Source organism: Bos taurus, chromosome 18 (genome assembly GCF_002263795.3).
Source record: "Bos taurus isolate L1 Dominette 01449 registration number 42190680 breed Hereford chromosome 18, ARS-UCD2.0, whole genome shotgun sequence".
NCBI classification, from domain to species: domain Eukaryota; kingdom Metazoa; phylum Chordata; class Mammalia; order Artiodactyla; family Bovidae; genus Bos; species Bos taurus.
Genome location: NC_037345.1, coordinates 64,784,644 through 64,809,097, shown reverse-complemented (window position 1 = coordinate 64,809,097; position 24,454 = coordinate 64,784,644). Strand labels below are relative to the sequence as shown.

The window sequence follows — 24,454 nt, the reverse complement described above, 5'->3', positions numbered from 1 at the left end:
TGTGAGGTCGAAGCGTCGCCAGCCCCTCACCCGGACAGTTCCCGGGAGAGCCTCCGTTCAGGCCCACAGGGAGACCGCCACCCCTCCGGGACTCCGCGGTCTCGGGGTGGGCGCCAGCTTCCGTGGCTGGTGGCGCCGTGGGAACTACGTTACCCACAATGCCGGATGTCGGGCCCAAGGCATGTAGCCAATGAACGCTCGGAATCAGCGCGTTTCCGCGACCCGAGGATCTGGGCGGGACTTCCGGCGCCTCTGTGGCGGCAGTACGGTGATTGCTCAGTGTACAGCTGCCCTCGGAGACCTTTTGGAGCGTGGACGGAGCCTGGGGGATGAACAGAGCGAGGAGCCTCTAGGGGAGAGGTTGTCCCCCAGCCCAGCGACGAGTCTGCAGGGCTGCGGCGGTAGATGATAATTGTACACAAGTTCCGTCTCTGTCGCCTGTCACTTAAAACCCCGCTGCTTTCAGACTCCGATGGCGGCCGCCGCGCTGAGGGACCCGCCTCAGGTAAACGCTCGACCTCCGGGCCCTCACCGTCCTCACCCCACCAGACACTAAAGCCCTGAGTGCGGAGCGCCTACTCGCGTGCCCTCAGCCCGGACCCCCGAGTCCAGGATGGTGAGGCGGTCGTGGGTGGGGCTCTGTGTTTTACAGACAGTGTGATGACGCGTGGGAGAGGGTGACAGGCGGAGGGACAGGTTTATGTGAATTCGCGGAGAATCTTTCCCGTTAGGAATGGGAAGGGGAGGAGTTTTTCTCTCAGGACGCTGGAAGCCATGGAGGGATGTGAATACAAGAGGTGTGAGTTAGGCTTTTCAAGTTTTCCAGAAGTTGCTTTTTGAACAGACTGCAAAGGGGATGAAAACACCGAGGTACAGGGAGGTTGACTGTTTATCCAAGATCACAGTTTAAGAGCACTGAGGTCTCAGAGATAATGAGATACTCATTATACTCAGAAATAATGCAGTTATCTCAGGTCACCTTGCTTCGGGGCTAGACAGAAGTAGAGGGAGGCCTGAGCCTACTGAGCCTGCCATGGTTACATGCCTGTAATGACCTCCCTCTTCCCACAGACTCCCATGAGGACAGAAGTGCTTCGGGACTCTTCAAAGGTGAGCAGAGGATGTTCCAGGCCCTCAATGGTCCTGACCCCACCCTTTGTCTCTGGAATTCTTCCAGACCGTGCAACTGGGCACCCTGAAGAAACCCAAAGCCCACATTCGGTTATCTCTGGGAGACACAATTCAGGAGTCCAAGGGGAATTACCTGACAAGAGGGTGGATGTCCTAACGCCAGGCTCAGAGTTTAGATGGTGTCTCCCTGCCCACATGCCTGTAGTTGGTGAATAGACCGTGATCTTGATACCATAAGAGGAGAGCATGGTACCTGTGGCCCCAAGGCCTGATACTTCCTTCAAGGTGGGGACACTGGGAGGGGAGTTAGCAGGGGATGGATGTCTGGGTGAAGGAACTTGGAATCCTAGGAGAGAAATTGATCATGGAATGATCTGTCCCCCTCATGGCAGGCCTGTGTGACCTTTGAGGACGTGGCCATTTACTTCTCCCAGGAGGAGTGGGGGCTCCTTGATGAAGTTCAGAGACACCTGTACTGCAAGGTGATGCTAGAGAACTTTGCACTGACAGCCTCGATGGGTAAGGCCCTCACCCCAGTGTACTGATCTGGGTCGTACTTTCTGTCCCCCAGAGGCAGCTCTGCTCTTTCCATAGTCAGACTATGGGCTCTGTTTACTTCCCCACTTTCTTGGCATATGTGGTGTGGGTGCCAGTGCTGAGCTGAGTGCACTGCCCCAAGTAGTTCTAAGTCTGTTGCCCAAGCTTGCAGGTGAGGATCTGGGATGTAGGAATTTGGCAGTCAGGCTAAAACAAGGCATCTTACCTTGTTTACCTCACCCTGGCAGAATGAATATCCCAGGTGTCATGACACCTGGTGTCCCAAGTCCTGATTCAATAATTTTAACAATAGGCATATAATATTTGACAAACTGTATATATGATATATAATTTTTAGTGATGTTATATATGGAGTCCTGATGGATGGGATCACAGCATTCAGTTCAGTTCAGTTCTGTTGCTCAGTCATGTCCGACTCTTTGCGACCTGATGAATCACAGCACGCCAGGACTCCCTGTCCATCACCAACTCCTGGAGTTCACTCAAGAGTCGGTGATGCCATCCATCCATTTCATCCTCTGTCATCCCCTTCTCTTCCTGCCCCCAATGCCTCCCAGCATCAGGGTCTTTTCCAATGAGTCAACTCTTCACATGAGGTGGCCAAAGTATTGGAGTTTCAGCTTCAGCATCAGTCCTTCCAATGAACACCCAGGACTGATCTCCTTTAGGATGGACTGGTTGGATCTTGTTGCAGTCCAAGGGACTCTCAAGAGTCTTCTCCAGCACCACAGTTCAAAAGCATCAATTCTTCAGTGCTCAGCTTTCTTCACAGTCCAACTCTCACATCCATACATGACCACTGGAAAAACTATAGCCTTGACTAGACAGATCTTTGTTGGCAAAGTAATATCTCTGCTTTTCAATATACTATCTAGGTTGGTCATAACTTCCCTTCCAAGGTAAGCGTCTTTTAATTTCATGGCCGCAGTCACCATCTGCAGTGATTTTGGAGCCCCAAAATAAAGTCTGACACTGTTTCCAGTTTCCCCATCTATTTCCCATGAAGTGATGGGACCAGATGCCATGATCTTTGTTTTCTGAATGCTGAGCTTTAAGCCAACTTTTTCACTCTGCCTCTTTCACTTTCATCAAGAGGCTTTTTAGTTCCTCTTCACTTTCTGCCATAAGGGTGGTGTCATCTGCCTATCTGAGGTTATTGGTATTTCTCCCGGCAATCTTGATTCTAGCTTCTGCTTCTTCCACCCCAGTATTTCTCATGATGTACTCTGCATATAAGTGAAATAAGCAGGGTGACAATATTCAGCCTTGGCATGCTCCTTTTCCTATTTGGAACCAGTCTGTTGTTCCATGTCCAGTTCTAACTGTTGCTTCCTGACCTGCATATAGGTTTCTCAAAAGGCAGGTCAGGTGGCCTGGTATTCCCATCTCTTTCAGAATTTTCCACAGTTTATTGTGATCCACACAGTCAAAGGCTTTGGCATAGTCAATAAAGCAGAAATAGATGTTTTTCTAGAACTCTCTTGCTTTTTCCATGATCCAGCGGATGTTGGCAATTTGATCTCTGGTTTCTCTGCCTTTTCTAAAACCAACTTGAACATCTGGAAGTTCAGGGTTCATGTATTGCTGAAGCCTGGCTTGGAGAATTTTGAGTGTTACTTTACTAGTGTGTGTGATAAGTGCAATTGTGCAGTACTTTGAGCATTCTTTGGCATTGCCTTTCTTTGGGATTGGGATGAAAACTGACCTTTTCCAGTCTTGTGGCCACGAGTTCTAGTAATCCAACATGAGTCACCTTTTCTTTCTTTCTTGCTTTCTTGTTGCACCTCTAGTTCCTGCAAGTTGGAGCTGCTCTGTAGTTGTAGTGGATGGGCATTTCCTTGTGGTGGCTTCTCTTGTTATGGAGCACAGGCTCTAGGGCATGCGTGCTTCAGGTGTTGTGTACATGGGCTCTCTATTTGTGGCACACAGGCTCAGTGATTGTCATGCACAGGCTTAGTTGCCCAGTGGCATGTGGGATCTTAGTTCCAAGACCAGGGAATGACCCCACGTCCCCTGCATTGCAAGACAGATTCGTAACCACCAGACCACCAGAGAGGTCCCTAGCCTGTGATTTTCTTGTGTTGTAGTGTTCTTCTTTGGCTTTGGTATAAGGGTGATACTGGCTTTATAAAATGTGTTCCCTCCTCTTCAGTGTTTGTGTTTTGTTTTGTTTTGAGCATTGGTATTAAATGTAATGTTTCCACTTTCGTTTATAATTTTGAGTCCTCTCTCTTTTTTTTTATTACTCTAGAAGGTTTGTCAATTTTATCTTTTCAAAAAATTCTTAGTTTTCATCTTTTCTATTGTCTTTCTAGTCTCTATTTTATTTCCACTTTAATCTTTATTATTTCCCTCCTTCTGCTAACACTGAGTTCAGTTTGTTCTTCTTTTTTAATCTTTGAAGTGTGAAGGTAGGGTTATTTTAAGATTTTTCTTAGTGTATGTATCTGCTAAAACCTTCCCTTTTAGAACTACTTTTGCTGGGTCCCATAAGTTTTTTATCATATTTTGGTCAGAAAAGAGATTTGATATGATTTCAATTTCCTTAAATTGGTGAAGACTTGTTTTATAGCCTGCTCTATGATCTAATCTGGGGGATTATCCCTGCATTCTTGAGTAGTGTGTATTTTGCTGCTGGTTGATGAAATGTTCTGTATATGTCTGTTAGGTCTATTTGATTTATAGTGTTTAAGTCCAGTGTTTCTCTGGCCATGAAGGTTTCTTAAGATATCTAAATGTTGTATTATACAGAAAGTTAAAAGAAAAACAAAACATGATGAATACTCTCCTACCATAATCAGCATAATTCACAAATATTTCTCTTCTTTCAGTTTGTTTGCATGAAACACAGACTAAAGAGACACCTTCTGAGCAAAACGTTTCTCTAGAAGCTTTGTCACAGGTCAGGACTCCAAAGGTAGGTCCATTCACCGAGAATGCTCACCCCTGTGAGAAATGTGTCCCAATCCTGAAAGACATTTTGTACCCTGCTGATTTACCAGGGCAGAAACCATACTTTACTGGGGCATCTGCAAACCTACAACAGCTTCAGAAGCATTTCACTACAGAGAAAAGTGACGTGGATAAGGCAGCATTTGTAAAAAGCTGCATAGTCCAGGTGTCAGGGAATCCCTTCACCTGTAGGAAGGTTGGAATGGACTTACCAGGTACAGTGGGTCTCCTCCAGCACCAGATCACTTCCAATGGTGAGAAACCCAACAAAATCACCAAGTTTGGGGAGACTTTTAATGGTAGAAAAAGTCATTACAAATTGCGTGAATGTGGGAAAGCTACCAGCCACAAACACAATCTTGTTTACCACCTAAGAGTCTCTGCTAGAAAAAGAGTTTATGAGTTTAGCAAATATGGGAAAGCCATGCACTGTAAGTACTCACTTGTTCAGCTCCAGAGAGTCCGCACTGGAGAAAGGTCTTATGAGTGCAGTGAATGTGGAAAATCTTTTAGGCAACGAGCCACTCTTATTATACACCAGAGAGTTCACACTGGAGAAAGGCCTTATAAATGTGGTGAGTGTGGAAAGTCCTTTAGTCAGTGCTCCAATCTTATTGAACACTGCAGAATTCACAGTGGAGAGAGGCCTTTTGAGTGTGAGGAATGTGGGAAAACCTTTGGGTGCAAATCCAATCTTGTTCGGCACCGGAGAACCCACACTGGAGAAAAGCCTTATGAATGCAGCGAATGTGGGAAATTCTTTAGACAAAGCTTCACCTTGGTTCAACATCGGAGAATTCACACCACAGCAAGGCCTTATGTCTGTGTCCAGTGTGGGAAATCCTTTAGCCAAAGAGCCACTCTCATTCGACACCAGCGAGTTCACACTACTGAAAGGCCTTATGAGTGTGGGGAATGTGGGAAAGCTTTTGGATCCAAATCCAAACTTGAGCGACACAACAGAAGTCACACTGGAGAAAAGCCTTATGAGTGTGCTGAATGTGAAAAATCTTTCAGACAGAGTTACAGCCTCGTTGAACACCAGCGTATTCACAGTAGAACAAGGCCTTTTGAGTGTGGCCAGTGTGGGAAGTCCTTTAGCAGAAGAGCCATCTTCACTAAACACCAGAGAATTCACACTGGAGAAAGGCCTTATAAATGTGGTGAATGTGGGAAATCCTTTAGTCGAAGCACAAGCCTTATTCAGCACTGCAGTATTCACACTGGAGCCAGGCCTTATGAATGTGGGCAGTGTGGGAAATCCTTTAGGCAAAAGTCTGTTCTCATTCAACACCAGGTAGTTCACACTGGAGAAAGGCCTTACGAATGCAGTAAATGTGGCAAATCCTTTAGTCAACGTTCCAGCCTCAATCTCCACCGAAAATTTCACACTGTGGAGTGGCTCCATGAATGCAGGAAATATGGGAAATCCTTTACTCCAAACAGCTAACATTGTTTAGCACCAAGTAATGGTGACTTCATCCATGAAGTTAAAAGACGCTTACTCCTTGGAAGAAAAGTTATGAGCAACCTAGATAGCATATTGAAAAGCAGAGACATTACTTTGCCAACAAAGGTCCGTCTAGTCAAGGCTATGGTTTTTCCAGTGGTCATGTATGGATGTGAGAGTTGGACTGTGAAGAAAGCTGAGCACCGAAGAATTGATGCTTTTGAACTGTGGTGTTGGAGAAGACTCTTGAGAGTCCCTTGGACTTCAAAGAGATCCAACCAGTCCATTCTGAAGGAGATCAGCCCTGGGATTTCTTTGGAAGGAATGATGCTAAAGCTGAAACTCCAATACTTTGGCCACATCATGCGAAGAGTTGACTCATTGGAAAAGACTCTGATGCTGGGAGGGATTGGGGGCAGGAGAAGGAGACAACAGAGGATGAGGTGGCTGGATGGCATCACTGACTCGATGGACATGAGTCTGGGTGAACTCTGGGAGTTGGTGATGGACAGGGAGGCCTGGCGTGCTGTGATTCATGGGGTCACAAAGAGTCAGACACGACTGAGCGACTGAACTGAACTGAACTGAATCCACACTTTGAGAAAGATCTTAGAGCTGAAGAATGTGCTCCCTCCTTTTTCATTATAACAGCACTAGACAGCTTTTGTAAGGGAGCCATTTGCCTGAAATTGAACCTCATACTTGCAAACATCTAATGACTTAAAATTCTCAATGAGTTCCAGGTGTCTGTGAGGCTTACAGGAGCTACATTCCATGTTCTAAACTCCCCAGGGCCGTCATCAGAGTTACATCACTGCCAGTTTCTTGGTAGAACCCATCTCACCTCTTCCTTGTACAGTATTTCATTAGTCACTCTGATTTGCTGACACAAGGGTGATGTCGGTGTGCCCTAATGTTCCCTGGAGGAAATCTTGAGTAGTATGTGCCCTTACATTTTCCTATTTCAATTGATTAAGTATGAATTTGACCTTCGAATTCGTTGGTTTCACTTGATATTTGTGGTTGGTTTTCCTGCCTCCAGGTCACCAGTTTGGAATTGCCCCCTATTTCTCTGGTTTGTGCAGCAATAAAGGTCTTATTGTTTAATCTACCTTTGATCTTGGGGTTGTATTCACTGTGGAGGTGGGTGGAAAACAGAAGTGGCCTGTTTGTTTGAAAGGATGGACAGCTTTCATGGGTGCTCAGCTTTATGTGCCTCAGCAGGGATGATAATGATAGGAGAGTATAATTTTATTCCAGTTTTAACCTAATATGAATTCCTCCTCAAGGTCTCTTAGGAACTAAAGCAGTGTTTTGTTTAGTTCCTAAATGTGTGACCTGGAATATATGACCTAATGTGTGATCTGGAAGCTTACATATTGTGTGACCAATAGGTTCCCCCTGGGGCTTCCTAGGTGGCGCAGTGGTGAAGAACCTGCCTGCCAATGCAGGAGACACAAGAGATGCAGGTTCAATCCCTGGATTGGGAAGATCCCCTGAAGTAGGAAATGGCAACCCACTCCAGTATCCTTGCCTGGGAATCCCGTGGACAGAAGAACCTGGCGGGCTATAGCCCATGGTGTCACAAAGTCAGACACAACTGATTGACTAGGCAACACAGCATATGTAGGTTACCCTGAGGAATGGTCACTCGTTCCAGCAAGCTCCAGGGCCTTTGGGAATGTCATGAATTTGTTTTCATATTCCCAGAGGGTATCCCTTAATGCTCAGCACTGTTGAGGGGAAGCGTTCCACCAGGTTCTACAAAGGAGCCAAATGTCCTGGAGTTCATAATTCTGTGGACTAGTATCCCTCCTCAGACATCAGGATCCAGGTTTCAACCTTAATTGGTACTGAAATTCTGTTGTTGAGTCACTAAATCATGCCCCACTCTTTTGCGACCCCATGGATTGTAGCCTGACAGGCCCCTCTGCCCGTGGGATTTCCCTGGCAAGAATATTGGGTTCCCATTTCCCCCTCCAGGGGATCCTCCCAACCCAGGAATTGAACCTGAGTCAATTATGTCTCCTGCATTGTCAGACAGATTCTTTACCACTGAGCCACCAGGGAACCCCCTGAAATTGTGGGTGTGATTAATAATCAGTGGAGGCGCCTGCATCAAATTAAATGGAATATGCCTCTTCTCATGTGCATCCATAAATCTCCCAGTGACTATGGCTGTGTGGAATCACAGCCCTTCCAGAGCTGTGTATCTCCTATAGCTGAATTTATTGTTGGCAACGTAATCTAAAGGTTTTGTGAATCCCCATTGTCTTTCTGGGCTGGCCACCTCCAGGTCATTGCTGTACAGACAGGGAAATGAGAACAGAGAATGGAAATCCTGCTGTCCAGGAATGTGGCTTTTGTGGTCCATCCAGTGGTCCTGTTGTCCCAGACTGGAACAGCCTCTGTTGCTTGCCAGTATTTCCTGCACTGGTTCAGAGCTACCCTTCTCCAGGAATGGGGAAAAATAGGGTGGAGTTAGTATTGAGTTGAGAGAAGGCAATGGCAACCCACTCCAGTACTCTTGCCTGGAAAATCCCATGGACAGAGGAGCCTGGTAGGCTGCAATCCATGGAGCCAGGCACGACTGAGCGACTTCACTTTCACTTTTCACTTTCATGCAATGGAGAAGGAAATGGCAACCCACTTCAGTGTTCTTGCCTGGAGAATCCCAGGGACGCCAGAGCCTGGTGGGCTGCCGTCAATGAAGTCGCACAGAGTCGGACACGACTGAAGCGACTTAGCAACAGCAGTATTGAGTTGTTAAACCTTCTGGTTTCCAGAAAGAGTGGGAAGTCTGGGTTTTGTTTTGTTTTTTTTTAATTTTGAACCATTTTTAAAAGAAATTTTATTGAGGCATAATTGACATACAGTATACATATTTAAGGTATATAGTTTGAAAAGTTTTGCTATAATATAAAGTCATAAAACCATCAGAATCACGATGATGAACATAACCTTGATTTACCTCATGTCCTTTTACAATCTCTCGTTGTCCTTCCCAAGCCAATAGAATGCCACTACCTTCAACAGTAACTTAGTTTGCGTTGTCTAGGATTTATGTTTATCCATCCATCTGCTAATGTGCAGTTGGGTTGTTTCCAGTTTGGTGTTGTTAGAAATAAAGTTCCAATGAACATAAGCATACAATTCTTTTATGAATATGTGTTTTAGTTCTCTTGTGCCAGGACCTCAGAATATGTGAATTGCAAACTGCCAAATTGTGATCTAAACTGGTTGGATCCTTCTGTGTTCCCATCAACAGTATATGAGAGCTCCTGTTCTTCCCCATCCTGCCGATACTCAGTATTGTCACTCTGTTTAATTTCAGCTGTCTTGGTGGGGTGTAATGGCATCTCACTGTAGTTTTTTAACTGTAGTTCTCTGATGTTTCATGATGTCAAGCACTTTTTTCCTGTTTATTTGTCACTTGTATATCTTCTTTAATGACTATTAATACCAGTTGCTTATTTTGAAATGGATGTTGACTGATGTTTTCCTTTTTATTAATAAATAAAAGACATTTGTCGAACAAAGATGTGCTGGAACTTCACTTACTCTTCCGCAGTGATGTGTCATCTTTACTAAAAGGAAATACTGTTTTTGATGCTATTGAGCGAGTCATTTCCTAGGCAGGTTGATAGGGAGTCTAGGGGTCCCCAAGGAGAGAGGGGTCTGGAATTCTCAAGGAGGAAGAAAGGAGAAACTTTTTTTCTTTCTCCACATTCCTTAGGATTATATAACAATCATGTATCCTGCCTAAGGACAGTCTCTGGATTAAACCTTCTGTTATCTTAAAATGTAAATTATGGGAGTAGACCTGGTTTTTACAAGGATGTATCCTGCCTGAGGACAGTGTTATCTTAAAATGTAAATTACTGTCTGATGAGGTCTTTACAACCTCCAGACATTCTTTGGATTATATAACTTCATTGTTAACACTAGCAAGCAGGTACTCTTTCTGCCCCCTTCTGATGCCTATGTCAGAAGCTTTCTCTGTCTCCTTTATACTTTAATAAAACTTTATTCCACAAAAGCTTTGAGCAGTCAAGCCTCATCTCTGGCCCTGGATTGAATTCTTCTCTTCCGGGGGCCAAGAATCCCAGTGTCTTCGCGTGATTCAACAACAACCTTTCATCCTGGGGGCTCATCCGGGATCCTTCAGGACAAGGTAAGGATGCTTGGAGCTTTAGTTCTTTGTTCTCTTAGCGAACACGTTTTCTGCTGTGCTTTACGAACTCTACCGTGTGCTTGTGTGAATGAATGGCATGCCCTGCGTGAAGCAAGTAAGGAGCCCTGCTCTGCGGTTCCACGGTGATCTCATACGGCTTATGGCAGAAACCTGTCGGGGCGTTATACCGACCTGCCAATGCCAAAGGCACCCAATATCTCCTTCGGGAACCGACCAGAAATGGGCAAAGCGTGTGGACCGAACTCTCCTTTTTCGGTCTCTTTGACCATTTCATAACTCCTTGGGAATTAGAAGTACTAACCTAATCTATCGGATCATAGACTTTCAAGGGACTTGTGATCTATACTGTTACTGTGTACTGCAGCTTAGGTCCCAAACTTGGACTGGTATTCAAGAAAGCGCCTAGCCTCGCTAGGAATCGAAAGTTCAGAAACTAGATGGAGCTCTAGCTCCAAGAATATCTCTGAGGTTAAAGGTTACTCAGATTGGGACTGCGATGGGTTTTTTTTTTCTTTGGTAACGCCGGCTTTTAGTGGATCAGAGGAGGCTGTTATACTGGTGTGGTGATGCTTGGAAAGAACATCTCAGTTTTATGTTCCTGTCGGTCTTATTGTAGTCAGGAAATACTCAGGGTCATTCACAGGCACTCAGGTGATGAATGTTTCCCCTAGTAGTCTTAGCTTGGGAGGCATTCTGGAAGGTTACTCTGATTCACCCCTGGTGACATCAGAGGCAAGCAAGGTGAAGAGCTGGATGTCAAGTAGGGGTGCTATCAAGTCTACCCCTGGTACATCCCCACCCCATCTCGGTGGTAGAACCGGGAGGGACGTGGACTGCGCCTGCGTCGGTAAGGGACAGACTAAGTCCGACCAGGAAGGAAAAGCTTTTGGTGTAACGTCTGTCTACACCCCCATCTAGAGCAGGGAGGGATGCCTCCAGTAGAAAAAATGGCGCTGGTCGCTTTTTTTCTCTCTTACAGATGGCAGCTAACAATTCCAGCCTCACTCCTTTGAACTGTATCCTGAAAAACTGGGATAGATTTTAATCCCCAGGGCTTAAAGAAGACACACCTGGTCTTCCTATGTGATACTGCATGGCTATGGTATCCATTGGAGGATGGCGAACGGTGGCCAGTTGGAGGGTCTCTTAAGTATAATACTGTTGTACAATTAGACCGGTTCTGTAATGAACAAGGGAAATGGGTAGAAGTAGCATATGTGTTGCCCTTTTTCTCTCTGCAAAACATGCCCGACTTATGTCCTAAGGGTATAGATTTGGGCGTGAAACCTTCAGCTCCCTCCTGTCCTCTTACTTTGCCCCCGTACCTGGAAATCCAAACTGAGATTCAGACTGCCCACATGGAAGGGGAGGTCCAAACATTTCCTGTCTCAGTACGACCTCAGACTACTCTGGTTTCAGTAGAAACTCAGACCATCGAAGTAAGAGATGAGATGGAGGACAGGAGACAAAGAGAAGAGGAAAAACAAGTTTCTCCAATCTATCCCTGGGATCATATACGCAGAGCAGCCAGAGAGACTGAGGAACAGCCACACAAGCTGTTGCGTCTTTATGAAACACCCACCGGGAGAAATAATCAGTCTGTGAGAGTTAATAAGCCTTTTTCTTGTCAAGAAATACAAAGAATCAAGGAGGATCTGGGAGACTATTTAGAGGACCCAGAAAAATATATTAGAGCTTTTAAAGGTGTTACTCTGCTTTATGACCTCACTTGGAAGGATGTGATGTATATCTTGGGACAAACGCTGACTCCCGAGTCAAGGACTCGCGTTTTGGGAAATGCGGTTGCTTATGGAGATGAGTGGCTTGGTAATGAATCAGTAGGGAAGAGGGAGAACGGAATAGCGGCCCTCCCCACTGGGAATCAGGCGGTCCCAACTGTAGAACCAGACTGGGACCACAACACAGCTAAAGGAAGATGGGATCAGAGTCATTTTGTTAGATGTATTCTTGAAGGACTTAGGCAGGCGCGTTCTAAGCCTTTAAACTATGGCAAATTGGCAGACATAGAACAGGAGGAGAAAGAAGCTCCTGGTAAATTCCTAGGTAGACTGAGAGAAGGCCTTCGCAGATTCACTGAGATTGATCCCGAAAATGAAGAGGGAAAAGTGATCTTAAAGGATAGATTTCTCACTCAGTCAGCTCCAGATATCCGCTGTAAGCTATTAAAACGGGCGTGTAGACCAAATCAGTCTTTAGATACTCCGTTACAACTGGCTCAGACAGTCTATTATGGTAGGGAATACGAGGAAAAGAAAGGCAAAAAAAGACAAAGGAAAAGGCGGAAGCCTTCGCCATGGCTATGAAAAACGTTCTTAAACAGCCTGAGAAAAATGCCCAGAGGGGCCCAGGTGAAAAGGGATGGGCTGGCTATTACTGTGGAAAGGAGGGGATTGCCCTCAGGCATCTAAGCCACCCCCGGCTCCAAGTCCGGTCTGCAAAGGACCACACTGGAAGAGACTACTCCCAGAGGCGTAGGTCTCCCGGATCGGACTCTCAAGACAATCAGGACTGAAGATGCCCGGGGGTCCCCACACAAGCTCCCATCCTAATAACACCTGAGGAACCCCGGGTATTAATAATTGTGGGGGGCCAATCCGTCGATTTCCTTTTAGATACTGGGGCAAAACTTACTCTGTGCTTACTGAAGCCCCTGGCCCACTTTCTTCCCGATCCGCTTCCGTAATGGGACTGTCTGGACGAGCCAAAAGGTATTATTTCAGTTATTCTTTATCTTGCAACTGGGAGTCTGTGCTGTTTTCACACGAATTTCTGATTGTGCCAGAATCTCCCTCACCCCTTTTGGGAAGGGATATACTGAGCAAGGTCCACGCCTCTGTTTTCATGAATATGGAGTCCTCCCTTTCTCTCCCTTTAGTTGAACAAAATGTAAATCCTAGAGTATGGGCTGATGGAAAATCTGTGGGTCGAGCACAAAATGCTATTCCTGTAGTTGTTAAGCTCAAAGACCCGCATGTATTCCCACATAAGAAGCAGTATCCATTGAAACCTGAGGTTAAGGAAGGGTTAAAACCCATCATCGAAAATTTAAAGGAGCAGGGACTATTAATTCCCTGTAACAGTCCTTGCAACGCTCCTATTTTGGGTATAAAGAAATCGAATGGTAAATGGAGACTAGTTCAAGATTTACAAATAATAAATGAGGCTGTAGTTCCTTTACACCCCGTGGTGCCTAATCCTTATACTCTATTGTCTGAAATTCCTGAAAGGGCCAAATATTTCTCAGTAATTGATTTTAAGGATGTCTTCTATTCAGTGCCTTTGGCGGAAGAAAGTCAATTTCTATTTGCTTTTGAAGACCCTACACAGCTAGCTTTTCAGTTAACCTGGACAGTTTTGCCTCAGGGATTTTGTGACAGTCCTCACTTGTTTGGACAAAGTTTGTCACGGGATCTACAAAACTTTAATAGCTCTGAAGCAGTGGTGTTACAATATGTAAATGATATTTTGCTCTGTGCTGAGACAGAGGAAACTTGTTCGTGAGCCTCAGAAGATTTCTTAAACTTTCTGGCAGGCTGTGGTTACAAGGCATCAAGAGAAAAGGCTCAGCTTTGTCAACAATCAGTTAGATATCTGGGCCTAATCATATCAGAAGGGAGTAGGGCCATAGGCCCTGAGAGAATTAAACCTATACTAAATCATCCCCTACCTATGACTTTAAGACAATTGAGAGGATTTTGGGGAATCACAGGTTACTGTCGCATTTGGATTGCGGGCTATTGGGAACTTGCCCGGCCTTTATATAAACTTATAGCTGAAACTCAGCAGGCCCAAACCAACAAACTGATTTGGTCTCCAGAAACTCAAAAGGCTTTTAAGGTTCTTCAGACTGCTCTCCTGCAAGCTCCAGCTCTGAGCTTGCCCACAGGCTCAGAATTTAATTTGTTTGTCACTGAAAGAAAAGATGTGGCATTGGGAGTTTTGACACAACCCCGAGGGCCTCACCAGCAACCTATTGCTTATCTAAGCAGAGAATTAGATGTAGTTTCACGTGGGTGGCCCCACTGCCTAAGAGTAATTGGGACAGCGGCCTTATTAGCACCTGAAGCTTTAAAAATAATTAATGGATGAAACCTTACTGTACTGACTTCTCATGATGTGAGTGGGATATTAAATTCTAAGTTTAATATTTGGATGACAGACATTAGGCTTAAGTATCAGTCATTGTTGTTAGAAGGACCAGTAACTAAGCTTAAAGTTTGTGGAAATTTAAATCCTGCCACTTTCCTTCCTGAGAAGGAAAATGAAACACTTGATCACGATTGTTGTCAATTCCTAACTTTAAACAATGCAGCTCGGGAGGATGTCCAGATTTGGAAATCTACATCAGCAGGTTTCACGGTGTTCCTTGAAGTCTTAAAAAGTGAAAGTGAAAGTCAATCAGTCCTGTATGACTCTTTGCGACCCCATGGACTGTAACCTGCCAGACTCCACTGTCCATGGAATTCTCCAGGCCAGAATCCTGGAGTGGGTAACCTTTCCCTTCTCCAGGGAATCTTCCCAACCCGGGGATCGAATCCAAGTTTCCGCATTGCAGGCAGATTCTTTGCCAGCTGAGCCACCAGGGAAGCCCAAGAATACTGGAGTGGGTAGACTATCCCTTCTCCAGGGGATCTTCCCGACCCCAGGAATCGAACAGGGGTCTCAGACATTGCAGGTGGATTCTTTACCAGCTGAGCTACCGTGGTGTCCTGAGAGCGGTCAATTTCAGGGGTTCACGGTATCCTAACTCCGTTGCTTAAACATTCCCATGATAGGGAAGCGGCAAGGAGGCCGCAGAAATGCCGGGACCCGCCCGCCACCCTTCGATCGCCGCAAAGGTTTCCGTGACGTAGGGGCTCATTCATAAAACGCTGTTATAAACTTAGGCGCCGGCGACTGGTTCTTGCCAACCGCACTGCGAGCAGCCCAGCCGTGGGCGGAAAGGCGAGACCGCCCGCCGCCCCCGGGCTCCGCCCCCGAATTCCTCCGGCCTGTCACCACGTGGCGTCCTCCTGCTTCGCCTGCGCCGGCGGGACCAAGACAGTCTCTCTTGATGCCGTTCCCTGGCTGACTTACACCGCGGGCTCTCCAGACCACGCTCAGGAAGGTTGGGCTAGAGGGGCCGGCAGCTTGGGGGTCACTCCTTCGCTGGGAAGGGAGGCTTCTCGGAGCGCTGGACGTGCTGGAGGCGCGCGCACTGTTGTCCCAGTGAGAACGGTCCCTTCCTCGCGCCGGCTCTTTCTGAGCGCTTCGGCCCTTGGCTCGGTGGCTGGTGTCCGACGAGAGCCGATCAAACGGGTGCCAAACGGACTCCTCACTGGAGGCCGGCTCCCCGAGGGGACAGCAGAAAGCGGCCATCCTCTCTCCGACGGCCCCCCGGAGCAGGCCGGAGGGGCGGGTGTGGGAAGTTCATTGATAAAAAGCGAGTTCCTTCAGGTGACTCTAGGGGGCTCCTGTGTCAGTGCAGAAGTCGGGTATGCTTATAAACAACCCCTGCGACTGCGTTCCTAGTATTCCCTCAGTATCCCTGGCTCGAAAGAGGGCCGATGCCGATGACTCAGCTGGTAAAGAATCCGCCTGCGGATGCAGGAGACACAGAGGAAGTTTCCATCCGTGGGTCGGTAGGATGCACTGAAAGAAAAAATGGCAACCCACTCTAGTATTCTTGCCTGAAGCATCCCATGGACAGAGGAGCCTGACCGGCTACAGTCTATGGAGACCAGCACCTGGGGGTGGGGGGCTGCTAACAAACCAGAAGAGTGGGGGTCCCCTAGATGAGTGCTATTACTGGGGATCAGGGCAGTGTACACAGGTAACAGTCATGAGGGGATTTCATTGGTGTGTTGGAATATCACTAGGTCACAGGGGGAGATAAGGGAAGCTTGAATTGGGGCCACAGCTGCATCGCTCTTGTGTATCTGGTCACCCGGGCGGGGTTCCTACAGCCAGTCTGCGGGAACGCTGAGGCAGAATATTTAACTTAAATATTTTATAATACAAACATATATTACCATATGTAAAATAGACAGCCACTGGGAATTTGCTTTATGACTTAGAGAACTCAAACCTGTGTTCTGTGACAACCTAGAGGGGTGAGATAGGATGGAAAGAGGGAAGTTCAAGCCAGAGGGGCCATACGTATACCTATGGCCGATTCATGTTGATGTATGGCAGAAACCAACACAATATTGTAAAGCAATTATCCTTCCATTAAAAATAAATTTTAAAAATTTAAAAGTTTATGTTACAAGGGTCTTAAAAGACAAGACGCAGAAAACACAACAGGGACGCCTTCAGGAACACTCCATGCCTCTCCTCCTTCACTAGAGCCTCTGCAGTTCCTCCGCCAGCTCTTCTCCAGACCTCTGGGCCCCAGGGTCCTCTGGAGACACCTTTCTCCTGGAGGGATGCTGAAAAAGAACTACCCAGAAGCCTCTGCTACGTTTGGGAGCGCCAGGCTGATGACGTCAATGAGAGGGGCGTTGCCGGCTCGCGTGGTCTGAGGCCGGACTTCCTGCGCCGCCAGAGCAGGATTTTCCTTTCGAGGCTGGTGTCCCCGCACTCGCTAGGATCTGTAAACGGGATTTGGGTTGCTATTTCCACTCCAGGGGACCTTCCTGACTCAAGGGTCGAACCCGCGACTCCTGCATTGGTAAGCGAATTCTTTTTTGTCAGTGATTGGGACGCGGTGTAAAAGGGAGAGGAAGTGTCTTCTAGAATCCCTAGAATCTGACACCATGCCGCTGGTGTGGAAGGACTCGTGGGGCAAAGCGCACACCCCACAGTCCGGAGACCGTTCTGTATGTCTCAGCCACACTCCTTCCCAAGTATAGGACCTTGAGCAACTTTCCCTGCTGCCCTTGGCTTTTATATTAAAGTTCCTCCAACTGGATTGAAAGAACTAGAAAACGCGCGTGAGCTACCTGGCGTGTATTCCCGTGTTCAGTGCGGTCCAGGGAGCATCACTCTGGCTCTCTTTTCATGGAGGTGCCTCCTGAGCCCATGTTGATGGCAGAGGCTCATCCCTGGGGGAATCTGACCCTTGGGCTTCCGTGTCCTGTATCCTCTGTAAAGATAAGGACTGGGATGGGGAAGAACAGCAGTTGTCTGCAGCACTTTGGGGACTGCTGTTCTACTAGGACAGAGGTGTAAGGACAGTCCAGGAGCCCAGGCCAAGGAATTTACCTTTCAGTTTACAGCCAGTGAATCTAGCTTCCCCCTGACAGTCGTGAATCTATCTTCCTGTTTGTGGTTTGGTTGTATTTGACAAGTGAGTCTGTTCAAATGGTCAGGTATGATGGTGTACAGGAATGTGGGTCCTTTTGGACATAAAAACAAAAGAGGTCCTGCAAAAGAGGGTAACTGCATAGCCATCGCCCTGAGTGCCCTCATCATAGTCTTGATCACTGTCAGAACTTGTCTTATTTGTTACTTTCCCACCCACTTGACGCCCTTCCTCACTTTATGTCAGAATCACTCCCATCCGCTGTCCCGAGAGAGGCTTTCCCGGTGCCCAGTCACAAGTAGACAGTCACCTCAGTCGTCTCTGTTTTCTTGAGTTCAGAACCTTTAGGTCCTCTGACATGGCTGTTGTTTAGTCACTCAGTCGTGTCCTACTCTTTGCGACCCCACGGACTGCAGCACGTCAGGCTTCCCTGGCTATCATCAACTCCCGGAGCTTGTTCAAACTCATATCCATCAAGTCGGTGGTGCCATCCAACCATCTCATTCTCTCATTGCCTTCTCCTCCTGCCTTCAGTCTTTCCCAGCATCTGACATGGTGGTGCCCATTTATTTAGTTGCTTGTTTAGGATCTCTTTCCAGTTCCAGAGTGTGAGCACCTGTTGCTGCTCTCTGCTAAGACATAGAGCAGCTGAGCCTGTAAAAGGTGCTCAACAAATGGTTGAGTGAATGAATGGGTCTCCCACTCAGGTGCTCAGGTCACACTTACAATAGTCTTTCTCCCAACTATGGCCCACAGGGCTATACTAGCTCTGCCCCTTGCTTACCTCCACACTTCTCCCCCTTCTGTTCTTCCCTTGCTCACTGCATTCATTCCTGCCCAGTGTACAGCCTTTGCTCTTGCATTTCGTTTTGTCTGATTCCAGATCTCTGCAGGGCTGTCTCTCCCCTCTCCCTGTGCCTCAGTGTCTCCTCTTAGGATAGTCTTTTCCTGGCCATTTTCCTTCTGGCTGAGATACCCCTGGCTCCCACCTGCCCATCTTCTGGAAACTCTCTGCCATCTTTTGCTGAATGTTCAAATCTCACATCCTTCCTTAAATTTGAGGTTGTAACTGACTTTCTTTCCCTTCCTTCTTCTCTTCCTCTCCTCCCCCCCTTTTTTTTTCTTTTTTTCCTGCAAGGCATGTGGAATCTTAGTTCCCCAAGCAGGGACCAAACCTGTGGCCTCTAGTGGAAGCATGGAGTCCTAACCACTGGACCATCAGGGAATTCCCTGTGGCTGACTTGCTGGAGCTGCCTGGACCTCAGGCCTCTGCCTGAGACACAGAGTTGATGATGGCCTTTACCTCGTGTGCCGAGTGGGGGGATTAGTAAAAGTCAAAAAGGACATGACACTTCACTGTGCCAGCCCTCCCACATCTGGTGTGTGAACATGTTATTTTCTCTTTAGTTCTCAGAATCACGGCACAGTGGGAATGAGCATAGTGTTGATGGTGACACTGATGCTTGGAGAAATGAAAAGATGTTGTGCCTACGGTCACACTGCCAGCGTCAGACTTCAGACTCTTCATTTGAACCCTGGATCTCTGGCCCAGAGCAAGGGATCTGCAGTCACTTGAATGTCAGCGTGTGAAGCCCTCCGCCTGGGCAGGCGCTCAGACAGGGTGAGGGCAGCTCCGGTGCTGTCGCTGCTGTGGCCATTGTTGGAGTTACGTCTCGAGCATTTTTCCCAGAGCACTTCCCTCTGCCCCCAGACCTCGTGGAACACCACTGTCTGTGTCCTCTCCCCTGGCCTCCTGCACCTGAGGCTTTCCTCTCAGCCACAACTGCTTTATGTCCCAAGGCTGCATCTGCTTCCCCCTGAACCCAGCACAGAACTTGGCCATCAGAGGCCTCATGATTCAGGCCTGGGTCTCTGCACCTTCACCAGCACCACGGTGACAGGCTTGATCCCACCCAAGTGCACATCACCAGTGCTGCTGTGTTTGACTCTCCAGGTGGTGGTGACCTTCAAGGATGTGGCCGTGACCTTTACCCCGGAGGAGTGGGGACAACTTGACCTAGACCAGAGGACCTTGTTCCGGGAGGTGATGCTGGAGACCTGCGGGCTCCTGGTCTCCCTGGGTACGTGCTCAGCTCTTAGACCTTTGGGGACCCCAGGCTCCTCCTGGTTTCTGGCTGATCAGAAGGTCACAGGAGTCACCTTTCCTGCTCCCCACGGGCCCTGCAGTTTGCTGGCCCCTCCTCCTCCTGCCTGATCTGTGTATGTAGCAGGGATCAGAGGGATAGAAGCAGTGTCCCTCTGAACACCAGCCCTCATCCCAGTGCTCATCACCCTCAGGCTCAGTCTGAGGTCCCTGTTCTTGACTCCTCTGCTGGGAAGCTGACTGACCCAACACGTGGTGGGGTCACGTGTCCTCACAGCTCAGTTAGCAGGGCTATTCTCAGAAGGGGGCGGGGGTCAGGCAGATCTTCATGGCATTTGTCATCAGTGCCACAAGGGATCTCCCTGACCAGCACAGTCTCAGCAGAGAGGCCCCCTGGTTGGCATGACCCTTACATGGTCCGGGGGCCCTGGTGGGTTGCGTGGGACAGTCCTTGGAGGGCCAGGAAGAGCTTTCTCGGGAGGCTGTATATGCTCAGAATCATCAAATGACAGCTCAGACTCTTTGTCCCCTAGCGTGGAAGCAAGTGGAAGACACATGAGTGGCACCACTGACAGTTAACCACAGCGAGGCACGAGGGGACACTTTTGCTTTCCGTCCCCACGAAGCGCTGATTGTGTAGAGGTCTTCGTTCTAATGGGAGTTGTGCTTCTACTGCTGCAAAAGAACGACTCCGTTGTCCTGGAAGGTGACCCTGCCCATCAGCCACTTTGTGCTCCTCAGACTTCTGCATCAACAGGGAGAGAGTGACTGTGTTGGCTCCGGTGGTTCAGTCTGATACCAGGAGCAAATTGGACTCTATTTCCCACTGCTACTTGCACAAAGGAAGTGTGTCTGGAATGCAGAGGCCCCTGAAGGTGTCTTATTGTGACCCATGATTAAGGTCAATGAGAACTATAACAGCCTTATTTAGGCAGGACAACTCATAGCCCAGACCCTTCAGGAAGGAATGATTGGTCACCTACTAGGGAATAAAAAAGGAATATCTGAAGTGGTATTGAGAACCAAAGGATTTGGAATGGGTTGCAGAAGAGATACATACTAGTTGTGGTTTTTTGACCATATAGAAATGAGGATAGTAACCTGTAATGTCATAAGTATTTCTTCCTTCTTTTGCCATGAATATGTGTGTATGTTCAATATCTTTCTCTTCCTTCTTTCATCCCCTTATATAACAAAAGTAGTGTTGGGTAGTTCCTGATAGTTCAGTGGTTAGGATTCTGCATTTTCCCTGCAGTGACCCAGGTTCAATCCCTGGTTAGGGAACTAATCCTGTAAGTCACCTAGTTCAGTTCAGTTCAGTTCAGTCACTCAGTCATGTCCGACTCTTTGCGATCCCATGAATCGCAGCACGCCAGGCCTCCCTGTCCATCACCATCTCCCGGAGTTCACCCAAACTCACATCCATTGAGTCGGTGATGCCATCCAGCCATCTCATCCTCTGTCGTCCCCTTTTCCTCCTGCCCGCAATCCCTCGCAGCATCAGAGTCTTTTCCAGTGAGTCAACTCTTCACATGAGGCGGCCAAAGTACTGGAGTTTCAGCTTTAGCATCATTCCTTCCTAGTACAGCCAAAAAAACCCCCAAAAAGCTGGCTTAACATCTTAATATTTATTCACTATATATCATTAAATTTATACTATTTACTTCTGTTTTATGCTTTGGTATTTTGGCCACTAGGCATGTGGAATCTTAGCTTCCTGATCATGCATTGAACCCACATCATTGGAAGGTGAAGTCTTAACCACTGGACCACCAGGGAAGTCCCCATATATCATAGTATTTGGTTGTAGCATATCAAGCAGAAGAGTGACCATCACCCAAGGAATCTGCATTCTTTCTGTAGAAAATGTTAGTGTATTTTCTGTCGTACATAGGATAGTTGTATCATGTTAGGTGGAAGTATGACCTTGTCTTTATTTGGAGGATAGGAATGGTTTGAGTTTCTGTGGATGCCAAATTGAGAAGAGCTGGACTTGTGATGATTAATTTTATATTCAACTTGACTAGGGTGTATGACATCTAGATGTTATTCAAACACCAGTCTAGCTTTTGCTGTGAAACTTTTTTTTTTATGGACTGCACCTATATTTTTTATTTATAATTTTTAAATTCATAGATCAAACACATATTCAAAAAGTATGACTTCAACTTAATGGCATATTGTCCCTTAAGTAAGTAGGGGGGAAAAAAGAAAGTAGAAAAGTAAGGCAAATTAAACAAGACTTGGATTCAGTAGCATACTGAAAATTTTAGTAAAACTAGACATCTATTTAATATTGAGATGTAGGTTATAGTCACCATAACGAGGCAATAAAAAGAAATAAAATTACTCCAAGTTAAGGGTAAAATAAAATTGATCTAATTGATCTAGCTGGGCTGGAAGAAGCAAACGCTGGAATCAAGATTGCTGGGAGAAATATCAATAACCTCAGATATGCAGATGACACCACCCTTATGGCAGAAAGTGAAGAACTAAAGAGGCTCTTGATGAAACTGAAAGAGGAGAGTGAAAAGGTTGGCTTAAAGCTCAACATTCAGAAAACTAAGATCATGGCATCTGGTCCCGTCACTTCATGGCAAATAGATGGGGAAACAGTGTCAGACTTTATGGGCTCCAAAATCACTGCAGATGGTGACTGCAGCCATCAAATTAAAAGACACTCCTTGGAAGAAAAGTTATGACCAACCTAGACAGCATATTAAAAAGCAGAGACATCACTTTGTCAACAAAGCTCCATTTAGCCAAGGCTATGGTTTTTCCAGTAGTCCTGTATGGATGTGAGAGTTGGACTATAAAGAAAGCTGAGTGCTGAGGAATTGATGCTTTTGAACTGTGGTGTTGGAGAAGACTCTTGAGAGTCCCTTGGACTGCACAGAGATCCACCCAGTCCATCCTAAAGGAAATTAGTCCTGAGTGTTCATTGGAAGGACTCATGTTGAAGCTGAAACTCTAATACTTTGGCCACCTGATGCGAAGAGCTGACTCATTTGAAAAGACCCTGATGCTGGGAAAGATTGAGGGCAGAAGGAGAAGGGGATGACAGAGGGTGAGATGGTTGGATGCCATCACTGACCCAATGGAGATGAGATTGGGTAAACTCTGGGAGTTGGTGACGGACAGGGAGGCCTGGCATGCTGTAGTTCATGGGGTCAGCAAAGAGCTGGACATGACTGAGTGACTGAACTGAAAATTGATCTATGGAGAAAATTTTATGGGGTCTACAAAAAAAAAAAAAAAACAAAAACATATACAGTGGAATACAGAAAGTGAAAGTGAATACTATTCAGCCATCAAACACGATGAAAAATTTCCATTCGCAACACCATGGATAGACTTGGAGAGTATTATGCTCAGTGAAATAAGTCAGACTCAGAAAGACAAATTCAGTAGGACAGCACTTACTTGTGGATTTTCTTTTTTGGCCATGCTGCATGGCCTAGGGGAATCTTTGTTCACCGGTCAGGGTTTGAACCTGTGCCCCCTGCAGTGGCAGTGTAACATCTTAACCACTGGACTGCCAGGAAAGTTCCCAGGATATATTCTTAAGTGAAAAACTATAGTCTAGAGCAGTGTACAAAGTATACCATATTTTTTGAGTCATGTAGAAGTAAAAATATATAGGACGGAGATTTAACAATTTGGAAAGACAGGAATGTAAGTTATCACATTTTCTTATGTTATAGTTTTGAGTTTGTAGAAATTTAAGTGTTTTCTATAATGTTTAAACAGCATTCAATCAAAATAGAATTTAAAAATCCATAAAATCAATGGTAAAATTGAAGAAAAAGTGAGAGAGACTGTATGTTATATTGATGGCACATCTAGGACAAAGAAAAGTGGCTTTAAACCTGGAGGAGGGACTTCCTTGGCAGTCCAGTGGTTAAGACTCTGACTTTCACTGTAGAAGGCATTGGTCTGATCCCTGGTCAGGTAACTTAAGACCCTATGTGCCATGTGGTGTGGCCAAGAAATAAAAATAAAAGCCCTGAGGAATAAACACACACACACTTGAGTACAAATCTAAATAGGGGAATCTGAATAAGTTCAGGGGATAGTAACCAAGTCAAACCATTGTGGTGTCATAACACAGTCTTACTGTTAGGGAAACTGGGTAAAGCACACACAGGGTCTCAGCTTGTGAATCACTGATTTTCACCATAAGTATTTCAGTTTAAAAATCCAAGGGAGGAGGAATTCCCTCATGGTCCAGTGGTTAGGACTCTGCTTTCATTCATTTGAATCAACCCCTTTTAAAAATTTATAATTTATTATTTTTGTTGTGCTGGGTCTAGTCAAGGCTATGGTTTTTCCGGTGGTCATGTATGGATGTGAGAGTTGGACTGTGAAGAAGGCTGAGTGCCGAGGAATTGATGCTTTTGAACTGTGGTGTTGGAGAAGACTCTTGAGAGTCCCTTGGACTGCAAGGAGATCCAACCATTCCATTCTGAAGGAGATCAGCCCTGGGATTTCTTTGGAAGGAATGATGCTAAAGCTGAAACTCCAGTACTTCGGGCACCTCATGCGAAGAGTTGACTCATTGGAAAAGACTCTGATGTTGGGCAGGATTGGGGGCAGGGAGAAGGGGACGACAGAGGATGAGATGGCTGGATGGCATCACTGACTCAATGGAGGTGAATCTGAGTGAACTCCGGGAGTTGGTGATGGACAGGGAGGCCTGGCATGCATGGGGTTGCAAAGAGTCAGACACGACCGAGTGACTGAACTGAACTGAACCTCAGTAAGTAAAATTTAAAGAACAGTTAATCTTGGATTTCCTGAGATAAACATCTTCTAAGA

General features: G+C 46.5%; 2 protein-coding genes and 1 non-coding gene across 4 annotated transcripts; all 3 read left to right on the top strand.

Moving 5' to 3' along the window:
- The first annotated feature begins 246 nt into the window (after positions 1-246).
- Positions 247-7,202, top strand: ZNF416 (zinc finger protein 416). The gene is made up of 4 exons (XM_002695492.7): positions 247-505; positions 1,072-1,110; positions 1,524-1,650; positions 4,521-7,202. Exons 1-4 carry the CDS (start codon positions 473-475, stop codon positions 6,089-6,091), a joined length of 1,770 nt encoding a protein of 589 aa, XP_002695538.3. The 5' UTR covers positions 247-472; the 3' UTR covers positions 6,092-7,202.
- A 2,413-nt stretch (positions 7,203-9,615) lies between these two features.
- On the top strand, positions 9,616-22,901 carry LOC100848569 (uncharacterized). 2 transcript variants are annotated; one of them, XM_059877274.1, is made up of 3 exons: positions 9,616-16,959; positions 19,487-19,613; positions 20,170-22,901. In XM_059877274.1, the coding sequence occupies exon 1, from the start codon at positions 11,531-11,533 to the stop codon at positions 12,608-12,610; it is 1,080 nt and encodes a 359-aa protein (XP_059733257.1). In that variant the 5' UTR covers positions 9,616-11,530; the 3' UTR covers positions 12,611-16,959; positions 19,487-19,613; positions 20,170-22,901. The 2 variants fall into 2 exon arrangements, 1 of the variants encoding a protein (XP_059733257.1); XR_813048.4 differs by lacking the exon at positions 9,616-16,959 and adding an exon at positions 17,640-19,153.
- TRNAE-UUC (transfer RNA glutamic acid (anticodon UUC)) lies at positions 20,849-20,920 on the top strand. The gene has a single exon. It is a non-coding gene; the product is annotated as a tRNA-Glu (tRNA).
- Positions 22,902-24,454: the final 1,553 nt, after the last annotated feature.